General features: G+C 35.4%; 1 protein-coding gene across 3 annotated transcripts in view; it reads left to right on the forward strand.

Annotated features, from left to right (window-relative positions):
- EPHA6 (EPH receptor A6) overlaps window positions 1-18,249 on the forward strand; it is an 871,253-nt gene that overhangs the window by 409,279 nt on the left and 443,725 nt on the right. For all 3 annotated transcript variants that reach the window (XM_044251185.1, XM_044251182.1, XM_044251184.1), the window contains exon 5: window positions 11,928-12,263. In XM_044251185.1, the coding sequence (XP_044107120.1) occupies window positions 11,928-12,263 (336 nt within the window). The remainder of the gene's footprint in view (window positions 1-11,927; window positions 12,264-18,249) is intronic.

Below are 18,249 nucleotides of genomic sequence, written 5' to 3' on the forward strand. Positions count from 1 at the left end.
TCATGTGAATCTATCTGTAACCAGTATAACACCAGGCTCTTGGAAAGATTTTAATCTCAAACCACCTGTTTTCCAATATATGTGGAAATTGGCACTATTTGAAAAAAAATTCATGGAGGATTACACAAAACCATGCATTCTATTTTTTCCCTTAGTTAAAGCACATATTATCTCTGGATCAAGCTGGACCATGTTAGACTTGTATACAGTGATACACATATTTCAGTGTAATTTATATATTTATTGTTAGTTACATCTATGAAATGGTTATTATTAACTACCTTTGGGTTTATCATGATAACTGAATTAAGTAAATCACATGGATTATTAAGTACACTTCTTAGAACAAAATCAGTGCTCAAAAATGTTGGCTTTATTTTTAAAAATCATACCTGTAAGGTATAAAAGTGTTCCTTTCTGCCTGAGGACCAATAAGGAAGTGTCACAAAGGGAGTAATGCCTAAACTGGAACACGAGGGATGAGTAGGAATCTTCCACAGAGAAAAGGGACATAAAGGAACAGCATGCACAAAGGCATTGAGATATGCAGCAAAAGGAAGCAAGAGGCCTGGTTATAAAGAAACATGGTAAAAAGGTTGAGAGGTTTAGGTTTTATTTTGGAAGTGAATTGTATCTGGTCTATTAGATTTTTGTTTTCTTTAACTGTGAATTTTAGAAATAATGAAGAATCTGAAAAGAATTATCTAAGTCATCATTCACAGTACTATGAAAACACTTAATGAATAGTAAGTCAATTTTGGCATCAATTTAGTTACTGAAGTTGGTGTAAAAATATCGAAGAAAATGAAAATATGTTGACTAAAGGATTTGAAATGTGCATTCTGTTGTATTTTGAACAATCCTTAATTTAATAGCAAGATTTAATTTTCAATTGCTCTTCTGTGTATAACATTATTATAAAGTGCTCCAAGATAACATTATGAAAAAAAGAATCTGTCTTTGGAAGGCAATACATTTCTCATTAATTTGTATGTTCTAAAAATTTGTTTTTGACAATACTCTCTAAGCAAAGCACTATAAAATACTTTAAATATTTATTTATCAGAATTTTTTTAAATATTTATTTATCAGGATTTTTATCTATAGGAAGAATACACATAGCAGTGTTAAAAAAATTTTTTTTAAAACTGAGAAGACATAGGTATCATCCCATCATGAACACAGTGCGTGAACTTTACATAACTATAATACTTTCCTGGACCTTATTTCTTTATCTGACTAAACTGATTTATCTTCTCTCTGGTGAGGATGAAGCCCCTCTTTTGTGATTACTCATCATCCATTTCCAAATGTAAAATATTGTATTATTGTATGAATAGAACTTAGAGCACAAATGGCTTAGAGAAGGAGAACATAAAATTCTGCCTACATTTACGCCTATTAAACACATTTTTCAAAATCATTTGGGAAGCACATTATATTAACAATGTACCTATAGATAAAAGTTAAAGCTAATAGTGATAATTCAAAAAACGAGGTAACTTTTAGAGTTTTAAATTAAGCCCATATGCAAATCTGACAACCTATATTTTCAGTACATTACTAAAATCTAGAGATATACTTTTTCTTTTATTGCTATGTGTTTATCTTTCTTTAGCAAAGTTTATAATTTACTCATTGCAAAAGTATTTACCTGAATATCTCTAGATGGTTCAATATAACTTTTAAATGTTCTCTTTGACATAGATCAACATAGGACTATTTTTCTTTCATTTGTAAGCTCATGACCTGAGCCGAATTCTGCCCATTTCTTTTTTATTAGGAAATGCTACTATATTTATGATAATCATTAAATTAACAAACATATTAAAATTCTTTGCCAAATAGTAACCTAATAAAATATAGTTTAGTAAGCAGTAGCCTTCTATGACTTGATTTCCTCAGTTATTTGGATCAAATTTTCATTGTTCTTAAGGTTAGAAAATGCATCTACAAACACAATTAGCTATACAGTACATGAGTACTCAATCTTCAGTCAGCAATAAGGGCCTATTTATTTGTGAGTTAGCATATTTCTACAATTATAATCATGAAATAAAAATCTGCAACTATGATGTAGTAACTGAAATATGATCCTTACGTTTGCTCTCCTTCTGTGTTAGCCTGTAAGAGTGTTCTGCAGAATGATAGTATTGCTATAGATGCTTCTTGGAAAATAAGGTTCTATAAACAAATGTTTGGGAGTTTTGGATTCAAGAAAGAGAAACATGTTGTGTTACTTTTGTTTCACTGTCAAGTCGGCCAGAGGAGTCTTTTTTTTTTATTATTTTTTAATAAACATATCATATATTTTTATCCCCAGGGGTACATGTCTGTGAATCACCAGGTTTACACACTTCACAGCACTCACCATAGCACATACCCACCCCAGTGTCCATAACCTCACCCCCCTTCTCCCAACCCCCCTTCCCCCAGCAACCGTCAGTTTGTTTTGTGAGATTAAGAGTCACTTATGGTTTGTCTCCCTCCTAATCCCATCTTGTTTCATTTATTCTTCTCCTACCCCCTTAACCCCCCATGTTGCATCTCCACTTCCTCATATCAGGGAGATCATATGATAGTTGTCTTTCTCTGATTGACTTATTTCACTAAGCATGATACCCACTAGTTCCATCCACATGGTCGCAAATGGCAAGATTTCATTTCTTTTGATGGCTGCATAGTATTCCATTGTGTATATATACCACATCTTCTTGATCCATTCATCTGTTGATGGACATCTAGGTTCTTTCCATAGTTTGGCTATTGTGGACATTGCTGCTATAAACATTCGGGTGCACGTGCCCCTTTGGATCACTACGTTTGTATCTTTAGGGTAAATACCCAGTAGTGCAATTGCTGGGTCATAGGGCAGTTCTATTTTCAACATTTTGAGGAACCTCCATGCTGTTTTCTAGAGTAGCTGCATCAGCTTGCATTCCCACCGACAGTGTAGGAGGGTTTCCTTTCTCCGCATCCTCGCCAGCATCTGTCATTTCCTGACTTGTTAATTTTAGTCATTCTGACTGGTCTGAGGTGATATCTCATTGTGGTTTTGATTTGTATTTCCCTGATGCCGAGTGATGTGGAGCACTTTTTCATGTATCTGTTGGCCATCTGGATGTCTTCTTTGCAGAAATGTCTGTTCATGTCTTCTGCCCATTTCTTTTTTTTTTTTTTTTTATTTGATAGTCAAGTAGGCAGAGAGGCATGCAGAGAGAGAAAGGAAGGGAAGCCGACTCCCCGTTGAGCAGAGAGCCCGATGTGGGGCTCGATTCCAGAACTCTGGGATCATGACCTGAGCCGAATTCTGCCCATTTCTTGATTGGATTATTTGTTCTTTGGGTGTTGAGTTTGCTAAGTTCTTTATAAATTTTGGACACTAGCCCTTTATCTGATATGTCATTTGCAAATATCTTCTCCCATTCTGTCAGTTGTCTTTTGGTTTTGTTAACTGTTTCCTTTGCTGTGCAAAAGATTTTGATCTTGATAAAATCCCAATAGTTCATTTTTGCCCTTGCTTCCCTTGCCTTTGGCTATGTTCCTAGGAAAATGTTGCTGCAGCTGAGGTCGAAGAGGTTGCTGCCTGTGTTCTCCTCAAGGATTTTGAAGGATTCCTTTCTCACATTGAGGTCCTTCATGCATTTTGAATCTATGTTCCTATGTGGTGTAAGGAAATGATCCAATTTCATTTTTCTACATGTGGCCATCCAATTTTCCCAACATCATTTATTGAAGAGGCTGTCCTTATTCCATTGGACATTCTTTCCTGCTTTGTCGAAGATTAGTTGACCATAGAGTTGAGGGTCTATTTCTGGCTCTCTATTCTGTTCCATTGATCTATGTGTCTGTTTTTGTGCCAGTACCATACTGTCTTGATGATGACAGCTTTGTAATAGAGCTTGAAGTCCAGAATTGTAATGCCACCAACTTTGGCTTTCTTTTTCAATATTCCTTTGGCTATTCTAGGTCTTTTCTGGTTCCATATAAATTTTAGGATTATTTGTTCCATTTCTTTGAAAAAAATGGATGGTACTTTGATAGGAATTGCATTAAATGTGTAGATTGTTTTAGGTAGCCTAGACATTTTCACAGTATTTATTCTTCCAATCCAGGAGCATGGAACATTTTTCCATTTCTTTGTGTCTTCCTCAATTTCTTTCATGAGTACTTTATAGTTTTCTGAGTATAGATTCTTTGCCTCGTTGGTTAGGTTTATTCCTAGGTATCTTATGGTTTTGGGTGCAATTGTAAATGGGATTGACTCCTTAATTTCTCTTTCTTCTTTCTTGGTGTCAGTGTAGAGAAATGCAACTGATCTCTGTGCATTGATTTTATATCCTGACACTTCCCTGAATTCCTGTACAAGTTCTAGCAGTTTTGGAGTGGAGTCTTTTGGGTTTTCCACATATAGTATCATATCATCTGTGAAGAGAGATAGTTTGACTTCTTCTTTGCTGATTTGGATGCCTTTAATTTCCTTTTGTTGTCTGATTGCTGAGGCTAGGACTTCTAGTACTATGTTGAATAGCAGTGGTGATAATGGACATCCCTGCCGTGTTAGCAGAAAAGCTATTAGCTTCTCTCCATTGAGAATGATATTTGCGGTGGGTTTTTCATAGATGGCTTTGATGATATTAAGGTATGTGCCCTCTATCCCTGCACTTTGAAGAGTTTTGAGCCCGAAGGGATGCTGTACTTTGTCAAATGCTTTTTCAGCATCTATTGAGAGTATCATATGGTTCTTGTTCTTTCTTTTATTAATGTGTTGTATCACACTGATTGATTTGTGGATGTTGAACCAACCTTGCAGCCCTGGAATAAATCCCACTCGGTTGTGGTGAATAATCCTTTTAATGTACTGTTGGATCCTATTGGCTAGTATTTTAGTGAGAATTTTTGTATCTGTGTTCATCAAGGATATTGGTCTGTAGTTCTCTTTTTTGATGGGATCCTTGTCTGGTTTTGGGATCAAGGTGATGCTGGCCTCATAAAATGAGTTTGGAAGTTTCCCTTCCATTTCTATTTTTTGGAACAGTTTCAGGAGAATAGGAATTAGTTCTCTTTAAATGTTTGGTAGAATTCCCCCAGGAAGCCGTCTGGCCCTGGGCTTTTGTTTGTTTGTAGATTTTTGATGACTGTTTCAATCTCCTTACTGGCTATGGGTCTGTTCAGGCTTTCTATTTCTTCCTGGTTCAGTTGTGGCAGTTTATATGTCTCTAGGAATGCATTCATTTTTTCCAGATTGTCAAATTTGTTGGTGTAGAGTTGCTCATAGTATGTTCTTATAATTGTCTGTATTTCTTTAGTGTTAGTTGTGATCTCTCCTCTTTCATTCATGATTTTATTTATTTCAGTCCTTTCTCTTTTCTCTTTGATAAGTCTGGCCAGGGGGTTATCAATCTTATTAATTCTTTCAAAGAACCAACTCCTAGATTTGTTAATTTGTTCTATTGGGTTTTTTTTGGTTTCTATTTCATTGATTTCTGCTCTGATCTTTATGATTTCTCTTCTCCTGCTGGGTTTAGGGCTTCTTTCTTGTTCTTTCTCCAGCTCCTTTAGGTGCAGGGTTAGGTTGTGTACCTGAGACCTTTCTTGTTTCTTGAGAAAGGCTTGAACTGCTATATATTTTCATCTCAGGACTGCCTTTGTTGTGTCCCACAGATTTTGAACCATTGCATTTTCATTATCATTTGTTTCCATGAATTTTTTCAATTCTTCTTTAATTACCTGGTTGACCCATTCATTTTTTAGAAGGATGCTGTTTAGTCTCCATGTATTTGGGTTCTTTCCAAATTTCCTCTTGTGATTGAGTTCTAGCTTCAGAGCATTGTGGTCTGAAAATATGCAGGGAATGATCCCAATCTTTTGATACCGGTTGAGTCCTGATTTAGGACCGAGGATGTGATCTATCTGGAGAATGTTCCATGTGCACTAGAGAAGAATATGTATTCTGTTGCTTTGGGATGAAATGTTCTGAATATATCTGTGATGTCCATCTGGTCCAGTGTGTCATTTAAGGCCTTTATTTCCTTGCTGATCTTTTGCTGGGATGACCTGTTCATTTCAGTGAGGGGGGTGTTAAAGTCCCCTACTATTATTGCGTTATTGTTTATGTGTTTCTTTGATTTTGTTATTAATTGGTTTATATAGTTGGCTGCTCACACGTTCGGGGCATAGGTATTTAAAATTGTTAGATCATCTTGTTGGACAGATCCTTTGAGTATGATATAGTGTCCTTCCTCATCTCTTATTATAGTCTTTGGCTTAAAATCTAATTGATCTGATATAAGGATTGCCACTCCCGCTTTCTTCTGATGTCCATTAACATGGTAAATTCTTTTCTACCCCCTCACTTTAAATCTGGAGGTGTCTTCGGGTTTAAAATGAGTTTCTTGTAGGCAACATATAGATGGATTTAGTTTTTTTATCGATTCTGATACCCTGTGTCTTTTGATTGGGGCATTTAGCCCATTAATATTCAGGGTAACTATTGAGAGATATGAATTTAGTGCCATTCTATTGCCTGTAAGGTGACTGTTACTGTATATTGTCTCTGTTCCTTTCTGAACTACTACTTTTAGTCTCTCTCTTTGCTTAGAGGATCCCTTTCAATATTTCCTGTAGAGCTGGTTTGGTGTTTGCAAATTTTTTCAGTTTTTGTTTGTCCTGGAAGCTTTTAATCTCTCCTTCTATTTTCAGTGATAGCCTAGCTGGATATAGTATTCTTGGCTGCATGTTTTTCTCATTTAGTGCTCTGAAAATATCATGCCAGCTCTTTCTGGCCTGCCAGGTCTCTGTGGATAAGTCAGCTGCCAATCTAATATTTTTACCATTGTATGTTACAGACTTCTTTTCCCGGGCTGCTTTCAGGATTTTCTCTTTGTCACTAAGACTTGTAAATTTTACTATTAGGTGACAGGGTGTGGGCCTATTCTTGTTGATCTTGAGGGGGGTTCTCTGCACCTCCTGGATTTTGATGCTTGTTCCCTTTGCCATATTGGTGAAATTCTCTCCAATAATTCTCTCCAATATATCTCTCTCTTTCTTCTTCTGAAATCCCAATTATTCTAATGATGTTACGTCTTGTGGTGTCACTTATCTCTCGAATTCTCCCCTCGTGGTCCAGTAGCTGTTTGTCCCTCTTTTGCTCAGTTTCTTTATTCTCTGTCATTTGGTCTTCTATATCACTAATTCTTTCTTCTGCCTCATTTATCGTAGCAGTGAGAGCCTCCATTTTTGATTGCACCTCATTAATAGCTTTTTTGATTTCAACTTGGTTAGATTTCAGTTCTTTTATTTCTCCAGAAAGGGCTTTTATATCTCCCGAGAGGGTTTCTCTAATATCTTCCATGCCTTTTTTGAGCCGGGCTAGAACCTTGAGAATCGTCATTCTGAACTCTAGATCTGACATGTTACCCCTGTCTGTATTGATTACGTCCCTAGCCTTCGGTACTGTCTCTTGTTTTGTTTTGTTTTGTTTTTTGTGGTGAATTTTTCCGTCTTGTCATTTTGTCCAGATAAGAGTATATGAAGGAGCAAGTAAAATACTAAAAGGGTGGCAACAACCCCAGGAAAATATGCTTTAACCAAATCAGAAGAGATCCCAAATCATGAGGGGGAGAAAGGGATAAAAAGAGGTTCAGAAAGAAAGAAAAAAAAAAAAGAAACAATTAAAAAAAGAAAATGAATAAAGAAAAAATATAAAAAAGTAAAAAATATATATATTAGATAAACTAGTTTAAAAAACGTTAAAAAAGTAAAGGGTAAAAGTTAAAACAAAATTAGCAGAAGAAGAGAAAAAAGAATTGAAAAAGAAAAAAAAAATTAAATTAACTGCAAGACTAAAGAATCATGGGGAGAAAGCCAGGAGGTTTGTGCTTTGCTTTCTCCTCCTCTGGAATTCCGCTGCTCTCCTTGGTATTGAAACTGCACTTGGTCCTGGCTGGATTTCTTGTTGATCTTCTGGGGCGGGGTGGGGGGGGGAGGCCTGTTGTAGTGATTCGCAAGTGTCTTTGTCCCAGGTGGAATTGCACTGCCCTTAGCAGGTGCTGGGCTGAGTAATCCGCTCGGGTTTGCTTTCGGGAGCTTTTGTTCTCTGAACGCTTTCCGTAGAGTTCCGGAGGACTGGAATGAAAATGGTGGCCTCCCTGTCTCTGGCCCAAGGAGCCAAGAGCCCAGGGCCTCACTCCTCAGTGTGCCCTCAGAGAATAGCGCCCATTTACTCCCATTTCCCTGGCCTTTGGCTGTGTTCCGAGCTCACTGAACCTGCGACCGGTTCAAGGCAACACCGAGCTGCGAGCTCACTCCTCGGCTCTGTCTCTGTAGACGGCTTCCTCGTTCTAATACCTGTAAGCTCTGCGACACTCAGACACCCCCAATCCTTCTGTGACCCTGCAGGACCTGAGGCCATACTGACCCCACGTGGGTTTCACCCTGGTTTAGCCTCTGGAGCAATGTCCTTCAGCGGAACAGACTTTTAAAAGTCCTGATTTTGTGCTCCGTTGCTCCGCCGCTTGCCAGGAGCCGGCCCCTCCCCCTGCGGTCTATCTCCCCATCGCTTTGGATTCACTTCTCCGCCAGTCCTACCTTTCAGAAAGTGGTTGATTTTCTGTTTCTAGAATTGCTGTTCTTCTTCTCTTCCATCTCCCATTGGATTTGTAGGTGTTTGCAATCTTTAGATAAGCTATCTAGCTGATCTCCTGCTAGCTGAAGTAGTCTCAGCCTGCTACTTCTCCGCCATCTTGACTCCTCCCCCCGGCCAGAGGAGTATTAATTGGAATACTAACTATTTTTTTGTGTGTGATAGTTCATGGGATTAGAGATACTGCACAGGATATATTTTGGGAAATGCAATTCTGTTTAAAAACATTTTACATAAGATGAAATAAAACAAAATAAAAATTGTAACCCACCTGGCCTCTGCTACTCAGAGGAAGATGGGAGCTGCAGACTCAAATGTTTTTCTGGTAAAAGAAAAGTCAGCACTGTCCTAGGCTTCTCAGAAGTTTGCTATTAGAGTATTATTCCTTTATTCTTTAAAAGTGTAAAGGGAGACCCAAATTGAAGCAAAAAATAAAAAGAAGATTAAAGATGTGTTTTCTGGATACAAACTAGTAGAAATAAAATTGTGATTTTAATGTAAGGTTTATTATGTGTTGGACTTGAAAAATGTCCAGTTGCAAATCAGAGTAATTGCCCTTCTCTTTTGAAGTCAGTTTGGAGGGTGAAGTGTGGAGATGGCTTTCTTCTATGTGAATTACTTGTTTCTCTAAGGGAAAGAAAAATCAACATAAGGAAATCCCTAAGAGTTTTCAATATAGATATCTCCAAAAGGGCTATTGCTGCCAAGTTTTTTTCCCAATGTCACATAATCTTTGTATAATTTATAAATGATAACAAAGCAATCAGGCCACATTCATAAAAGCCCGGTGACACATAATTTAGTTGAATCTGAGGATTAGAATTAATTGTCTCTCTTTGTTCCAAGTTCTAAATCTTAGTAAATGATTCACTGCATGTCATTACAGCTTAATATTTGCATGAAATCACAGTTTAGCTGGCATAATTTAACAGCAATTAAAAAGCTATTTAATCGTCATGCAAATTGGTATAAGGGCCCTTGAGTAAGAAGGGTGTCTGCTTTTTTTTTTTAAAGTATCTCCAGGCAGACAGTTATACACTTGCAGACACCCATAACATAATTGATAACATTCTTCCTATTCATGAAAATATAAGTGAATAATACTTCATGTTTTCCTTTATAAATAACAGAAAAGAGCAACAATATGAATATGTCATTCTGTAGGAAGGCCTTATTATGATAATGATAATGTATCTTTATCTTCCAGGCATAAGTCTAGGTTGGAGGTAAGCTACACAAGTCCTTATCCTCTAGCTTATAATACCTTCCATATTTTCCCTTCTGAAGAAAGATACTTCTATAACTCTCTGAAACATGAAATAGCATAAAGCAAAGTATGCAGAAACCTGTTAGAAAAGCTAACCATTCCATTTATAGGTCAGGCTTTAGGTAATATATGTACAGATGACTGAGGCCCTTACCCATCAGGCTGCTGTTACCAGGATCCAGCAAAAAGAAAAAGAAAAATATAAAATAACAACTCTTAATATTTCAAACCCAACACATAATCATGTAAATTTATGAGTAACGTTATACTACTCTAACACTGTATAACAAATCTCACTAACGAGTCCCCTGTACTTATTCAGACTATTCCCTACATGGCAACCAGAAAACCCGAATGTTCTTTTTTAAACACTTTACTTCCATATATAAAATCTCTAAGCCTGTTGCTGTTGTGCATAGAAAAATATCCAGACTCATTACAATGAGCCTAGGAGTCTTACACTTTCCAACCCCTTCCTCTTCCTTAAAGCTCACTTCTTTCTTTTTCCTTTTGCATTTTAGCCATAGTGGTTATCTGCCAGTTCCTTGACTATTTTCAGATCTTTCTTCACTAAAGAACCTTCTACCCTTAATACTTCTCACTCCTCTGACATCCTCTTCCTCACCATCTCCATGAGGCTTTCTCATAATGATTCTCAGATTAGTCTTCCTGATAATGTTTGAGTTTTTTAATTATTTATTTATTTATTTATTTATTTCTTCATTTATTCACTTACTTATTTTGAGAGAGAGCGAGAGAAAGATCACAGGAACGGGGGAAGAAGAGCAGGAGGGAGAGGAACAAGCAGATTTCACACTGAACATGGAGCCGGATGTGGAGCTTGATCCCATGACCCTGAGACCATGACCTGAGCCAAAATGGAGAGTCAGACACTCAACTGACAGCCACCCAGGCATCCATGGTCCGCCTGTTAATGTTTAGTTCACTTTCTTTCCTTTTGATGTTTGCAATTGTACAATAAAATTTGAATAAAATTTGAATTTTATTCTTCTTTTAATGTTTGCCTGCCCTTCAACTTAAATATATATAACAAAGTAGGAATTTATTACATTTACACTGTAAGTCCCAAATCTAACAGGTTATCTGGCACACATAGTAGTCACTTAAAAAATATTTATTTCATGAGTGAATGACTATATCTCGAGATCCAAAAGGACCCTGTACCAAAACTTGAATTTCTTTCTGTGAAAAGAAGTTTGCAGCTAATTCTATACCACCTTCTAAGCAAACTTTCTTGATAGCAGAAATTTAAAGAATTGTTTTAGATTTCTTTAAACTAATCGTTCTAAAATATGACAGAATTGTTACTTTATTATATTTATAAAATGAATCTATCAAAATCATATTCTCTTACAGATAGGATTCTGTATTATTTCACACATAGTGTAGTGCTGACTCCTAGTAGACCTTTAGTTAATGTTTATACAAGGAATGATACAAAATGAGGTTTGTTTGTTTGTTTGTTTAAACTGGGATTTAAAGTACTCACATAAGTGTAAAAGATTATTGGCACAATTTTAAGAAAAGACTGAAGTAGTTAAAGTTTATTAAGTACTCTATGCAGTGTGATCCACATGGAAAAATATAAAGAAACATTGTGTTTTTGTATATGTATGTATTTTTTTTCAAATTTTGAAAATGGTGATATAATTATTAAAATGTAATTAAAACCATCACATAATTTAAAATCATTTTTGCTTATGATATATTCCAGTAAACAAATTTTCAAAGTGTGATTACCATATCTTTTGGATATTTTTGGCTTTTGATATTTTCATATTCATATACCAAAGTTAAGAGAGAGGCCATCTTTCCTCCCCACCCAAGACTTCCAGGCTTAATCAGATGTTTTTAACCATATTTCTTTATGGTTCCCATCAGAAAAGCTCAAACTAATATACAAGACAAATGTTTATTGATGAAGTTTTCAAGTTAGCATCCTTCTAATTCATTGTCCTACACATGTACATTTGTTTTTTAATTGCTTTTCTCTAGGGCCGCCTTCAGCTCCTAGGAATGTGGCTTTTAACATCAATGAAACGGCCCTTATTTTGGAATGGAGTCCACCAAGTGACACAGGAGGGAGGAAAGATCTCACATACAGTGTAATCTGTAAGAAATGTGGCTTAGACACCAGCCAGTGTGAGGACTGTGGTGGAGGACTCCGCTTCATCCCAAGACATTCTGGCTTGATCAACAATTCTGTGATAGTACTTGACTTTGTGTCTCACGTGAATTACACCTTTGAAATAGAAGCCATGAATGGAGTTTCTGAGTTGAGCTTTTCTCCCAAGCCATTCACAGCTATAACAGTGACTACAGATCAAGATGGTAAGTTCCATTGGTATTCTCTCTAAATAAACCCATAATCTCTTCTCATGCATAATATCCCTGGTGGGCCTTATTCACTGAGGTGCTGTTGTATACTCTATACACTAAAGAGGTGATCTTCTGGTTGTTGTTCTTACTGGTTTCTAAGGTCCAGAAGATTTTTATATTACTTCTTATTAGTGAGGTTAATTAGATATAATACTTCTCAGCAATGTTTATGCACTGCTTTTGATATAATCCTATACAAATACATCTTAATGATCAAGTCCATATTACTTACCAACAAATGTCAGATAAAAAAAATGTTGCTAAAAAAAAATGTTGCTAAGGGAATTGAAATTCAGTTACTCCACTTATGCTGTCATTCCTTTTCCATATCAAATAAAGCAAATAGTAAGAATTTATGTTAAGTATAATTTGTATCTATGTTGTAAAAACATTGCAGCCAACATGCTTAACTGTGATCTACTCTGAAAAAAAAAGCAAAAAATATCCAGAAATGTATCCAAATGCTGTTGTTAAGTATCATTTGCAAAAAGTTGGTGAATAGTCTTTTTAAAAAATCCAATTGCTTTTAGTTAAATGTTCCCTTCATAACAGTATAGATTTTTACTATAACATAGGCACAAATACCCCTATGATTCTTGTAAGAATATATTCTCTTTAGTTCCCTCATAACATGATTTGTTGCAGTACATGATACAGGAAAAGCATCAGAGATTTTAAAAACTCCCTTCGAGAAGCATTCATAAATTATGTGGGCACACAAATGATTTACTTATAGCAGAGAGTGCTGTTGTATATGAGCATATATATGTGAGACAAATTTATAAAGATAAAACTATTCTTATGCTGTAACAAATGCCACAAACTATGTGGTTTAAACAACAGAAATTTATTTTCTCACAGTTCTAGAGGCTAGAATTCAAGAATAGTGTATCAGCAAGTTTGATTACATTACTCAGCAATAAAAGGGAACAAATTATCAATGCACACAACTTAGATGAACTTTAAGAGCTCCTTTGCTGAATGAAAAAGACAATTTCAAAGGGATGCATACTGTGTGATTCACTTATATAACATTCTTGAAATGACATAATTATACACATGAAGAATAGATAAGTGGTGGCCAAAGCTGGGAAGTGGGGCAGAGGGATATGGCCATGAAGGGCAGGAGAGAGCCTTTTGGTGATAATACAGTTACATATCTTGATTGTTGTGACAGTTACATGAAGCTGCGTATGTGATAAATTGCATAGAGCTACACACACACACACACACACACACAGTGGATTTTACTAATGTCAATTTCCTGGTTTTTATTTTGTACCATAGTTACGCAGATAGTTAACACTGTGGAGGCTGAGTAGATGGTGTATGGGATCTCACTATACATATTTTTTGAATCTATAATAATTGCAGAATTTTAGAAAGTTGCTAAACCTGTAAGATGTGTAGAAAGAAACTTTAATATTCTATTAAAAAACTTTAAATGAATGTGGCTTTTATTTAAATGGTTACACGTAAATTCACTTTGCTGATAATCTTCAGAAATAGATTTGATAAATAAAGCAAAGTCACATAGTACTGTGCAATCATCACCTTGTATATACCATGTAGTTTTACCCTTCATTTAGCAAATAACTACACATCATAGAATTTGCTTTATGGCTTTTAAAAAGGAATTCCTATTTCCTCTTTTTTTCCTTCTTTCCCATAGTATCAACAAAGTCTGATCAAATATATCTTCAGGATATAAGAGATTAGCATCTTCTTTTCCTCTTTACATTAGCAGATGATATCTAAAGCGTTTTGGCTCCCACTGGGTCAAAAAAATACAATTCAGAACAACCATTCTTAACCATAGGGTATAAATAATTAAGTTGGGTGATAAAAGCAGTATAAAATAAAATAAATAAATAAAATATATATGTACCTTTCTTTATATAATTTCATACATATTGCAATTCAGCAGTCTTTCATTCGAGGATTAAAAGAGAATTCATTTACTCTACTTTCTCACTTAGCAGAAGACAGAATATAAATTGTTTCTCATTTTTAAAATGAGAGAATTCAGTAAAACTGTATTGCTTTGAAGACAGAAGTTTAATCAGGCACAAAATAAAATATAGTATCCATCTATTGAGACTATACATTCTGGAAGGATACTATTACTAAGCAGGCCTCCCCAGTAAATTTCATTTTGTTGAAGAATATTAAGAAATAATTATTGTTAATTTAATTTAACTGTCTTTTAGATGTAAATAGTAAGAAAAATCTAAATGTATTTAAATTTTATTTGAAAAGTACATAAAGGACGTAACTGAGCTAAAATACTGCCAAAAAATTAATGAAATATTATGACCATCAGAAAAAAGACAAGGATGTCCACTCTTACCACTTTTATTCAACATATTTATAGAAAATCTACCCATAACAATCAGACAACAAAAAGAAATAAAAAGCATCTAAATTGGTAAGAAAGAATTGCAGTTGACATGATACTCTAAATAGAAGACCTTAAAGATTCTACAAAAAAAATACTAGAACTGATAAACAAATTCAGTAAAGCTGTAGCATACAAAGTCAATGTACAGAAATCTGTTGCATTTCTATACACCAATAATGAAGCAGTGGAAAGGGAAATCAAGGAATCAAACCCATTTACAATTGTACCAAAAACCATAATATAGCTACGAATAAATCTAACAAAAGAGATGAAAGACCTGTACTCTGAAAACTGTAAAAACACTGAGGAAAGAAATTGAAGACAACAAAAAGAAATGGAAAGACATTCCATGCTCATGGATTGGAAGAACAAATATTATTAAAATGTCTATACTACTCAAAGCAATTTGCACATTTAATGCAATCCCTATCAAAAACCACTAGCATTTTTCACAGAATAGAATAAACAATCCTAAAATTCGTATCAAACCAGCAGAGACCCCATATAGCCAAAGCAGTTTTGAAAAAGAAAAGCAAAGCTGGAGGCATCACAATTCCATACTTCAAACTATATCACAAAGCTGTAGTGATCAAGATAGTACGGTATTTGCACAAAAATAGATACATAGATCAATAGAATAAAATAGAAAACCCAGAAATGAGCCCACAACTATATGGTCAATTAATCTCCAACAAGCATGCAAGAAAGAACACCCAATAGGAAAAAGGCAGTCTCTTCAACAAATGGTGTTAGGAAACCTGGACAGCAACATGCAAAAGAAGGAAACTAGACCACTTTCTTACACCATACACAAAAATAAATTCAAAATGAATTAAAGACCTAAATGTGAGACTTGAAACCATAAAAATTCTAGAAAAAAAACATAGGCAGTAATCTCTTTCACATCAGCCATAGAACTTTTTTGTAGCTACGTCTCCTAAAGCAAGGGAAATGAAAGCAAAAATAAACTACTGGGACCACATCAAAATAAAAAGCTTCTGCACCAAAAAAAAAAAAAAAAAAAAAAAAAAAAACAACAACAACAACAAAAACCCTTCTGTACAGCAAAGGAAACAATCAACAAATCTAAAAGGCAGCCTAAGAAATGAGAGAAGACATTTGCATATGATACATAGAATAAAGGGTTAAGATCCAAAATATATAAAGAACTTATAAAACTCTTAACACCTAAAACAAATAATCCAATTAAAAATGGGCAGAAGACATGACCAGCCTTTTCTCCAAAGACATCCAGATGGCAAACAGATACCTGAAAAGATGCTCATCATCACTTACCATCAGGGAAATGCAAATCAAAACTACGATGAGATATCACCTCACACCTGTCAGAATGGCTAAAACCAACAAGACAAAAACCAACAATGTTGGTGAGAATGTGGAGAAAAAAAGATTCCTCTTTAATTGTTGGTGAGAATGCAAACTAGCACAGTCACTCTGGAAAACAGTATGGATATTTCTTAAAAAGTTAAAAATAAAACTACCCTATGATTCAGAATGACACTACTGAGTATTTACCAAAGAATACAAAACACTAATTTGAAGGGATACATGCATCCCTATTATCATAACAGCATTATTTACAATTGCCAAATTATGGAAGCAGCCCAAATGTCCATACAAGATGAATGGATAAAGAAGATGTGGTATACATACCATGGAATATGATTCAATGATAAAGAAGAATGAAATTGTGCCATTTGCAATGACATGGATAGAACTAGACAGTATAATGCTAAGCAAATTAAGTCATTCAGAGAAAGACAAATGCCATATGACTTCATGCATATGTGGAATTTAAGAAACAAAAAACAAATGAGCAAAGGGGAAAAGAGAGGGAGAAAGTGAGATAAACCAAGAAACAGATTCTTAAACTATAGAGAAAAGACTGATGATTATCAGAGGGAAGGGAGATGGGAGGGATGGGTTAAATAGGTGATTTGTTTAAGGAGAGTACTTTTCAATGGTGAGCTTGAGCTGATGTATGGAATTATTGAATCAGTACATTGTACACCTGAAACTAATATAACATTGTATGTTAACTAACTGGAATTCAAGTAGAAACTTTAAAAAATCAACAAAAATAGTCCTGTATACAGGATGGTAGTGAGCCATTGAATATTAAAACACATTTACCCGGCCCTAACAAAAAAAAAAAGGTATTATGATCAGCCTTACAAGTATGAGTGACTCTCCCCATGTCACAATTTTGAGAAGCACCAAGAAAGCCTTGTCTCTCTGTGCTGAAATTCTGACATTAGAATATCACATCTTTAAAAAGGCAGATGATTTAAGCAAGGGTAACAGTATAAAATAGCTTAATCAGTGCACGTTATCAGTTATGCTTTTTTTTTTTTTAAAGACTTTATCCATTTACTTGACAGAGATCACAAGGAGGCAGAGAGGCAGGCAGAGGGAAGTTGGGGGGGTGGGAAGCAGGCTCCCTACGGAGCGGAGAGCCCAACGTGGGGCTCAATCCCAGGACCCTGGGATCACAACCCTAGCAGAAAGCAGAGGCCCTAACCCACTGAGCCACCCAGGCACCCCTATGCTTTTAATATCATATCCTACTGTTGGATTAAAAAAGGACCTTATAGTAACTGGAGTCTCCCAGAAGCCGGCTTCAGCTGTTACAGTGTGTGGCAGCCTTAATAAGATAATAGATTTACTGTTGCAAATTGAGAAGGCATTTTCTATCATCTCAGTTGGGTATCCTTGGAAGATCTCTTTGAAGCAACTTGAAAGTCACTTTTCAAAGTTATTTAGTAGATAACACATTGCAATTTTGTTGGACTGAGGGGACCACAGTTAAAGATTTCTCTCATTATCTGTAGGTTATAGATCATTGTTTTTAAGCTAAAATGGAAAACTGATACATGCTCTTCACAAACCTTTTTAATTTATTCACAAACCTTTAATTTATTCAACATATATATATTGCTGAGTGAGCCCGTATGAACCTTACACTCTGGTGGGGAGGCAGATAACTAAAAAAAGAATTTGACAAATACATAATTAGTAGGCAGTAAGCCCCACTAAAGAGAAGAGCAGAGTGCTCTGAAAGCATGTATTCTCTAAATATAGGAATAAGGTTTTCCTGAGGAACTGGCATTTAAATTAAGTTTTTCTCTGTGAGATGAGTAGGTAAAACAAGACTGCGTCAAGGGAAAGGATTCTGAGCAAAGGTTAAGCAATTGACAGATTAGGTAATGGTGACCAGTATAACAAAAGCATCTAAAAAGTTGACATATTGCAGAGGTACATCAGAATTTGAGCTGAAGATTTAACTTAAAATTTGGATAAAGGAGTGAGTATCTATAAAATAGTCAAGACAAGTTAAAGACAAGTTAGAGACAAGTTAGAGAATCACCCATTTAGCAGAAGATACTGCTATATTATTAGGGCCACAAATAGGGGAAAAAATCAGCAGAGTAAGAACATTGTTCATGAGGTGACACTTGTGTAAGTAAGGAAATAAAATATTAGAGACCAAAAAGTATAGACAACTGAATTATGTTT

Source organism: Neovison vison, chromosome 6 (genome assembly GCF_020171115.1).
Source record: "Neovison vison isolate M4711 chromosome 6, ASM_NN_V1, whole genome shotgun sequence".
Classification (NCBI taxonomy): Eukaryota; Metazoa; Chordata; class Mammalia; order Carnivora; family Mustelidae; genus Neogale; species Neogale vison.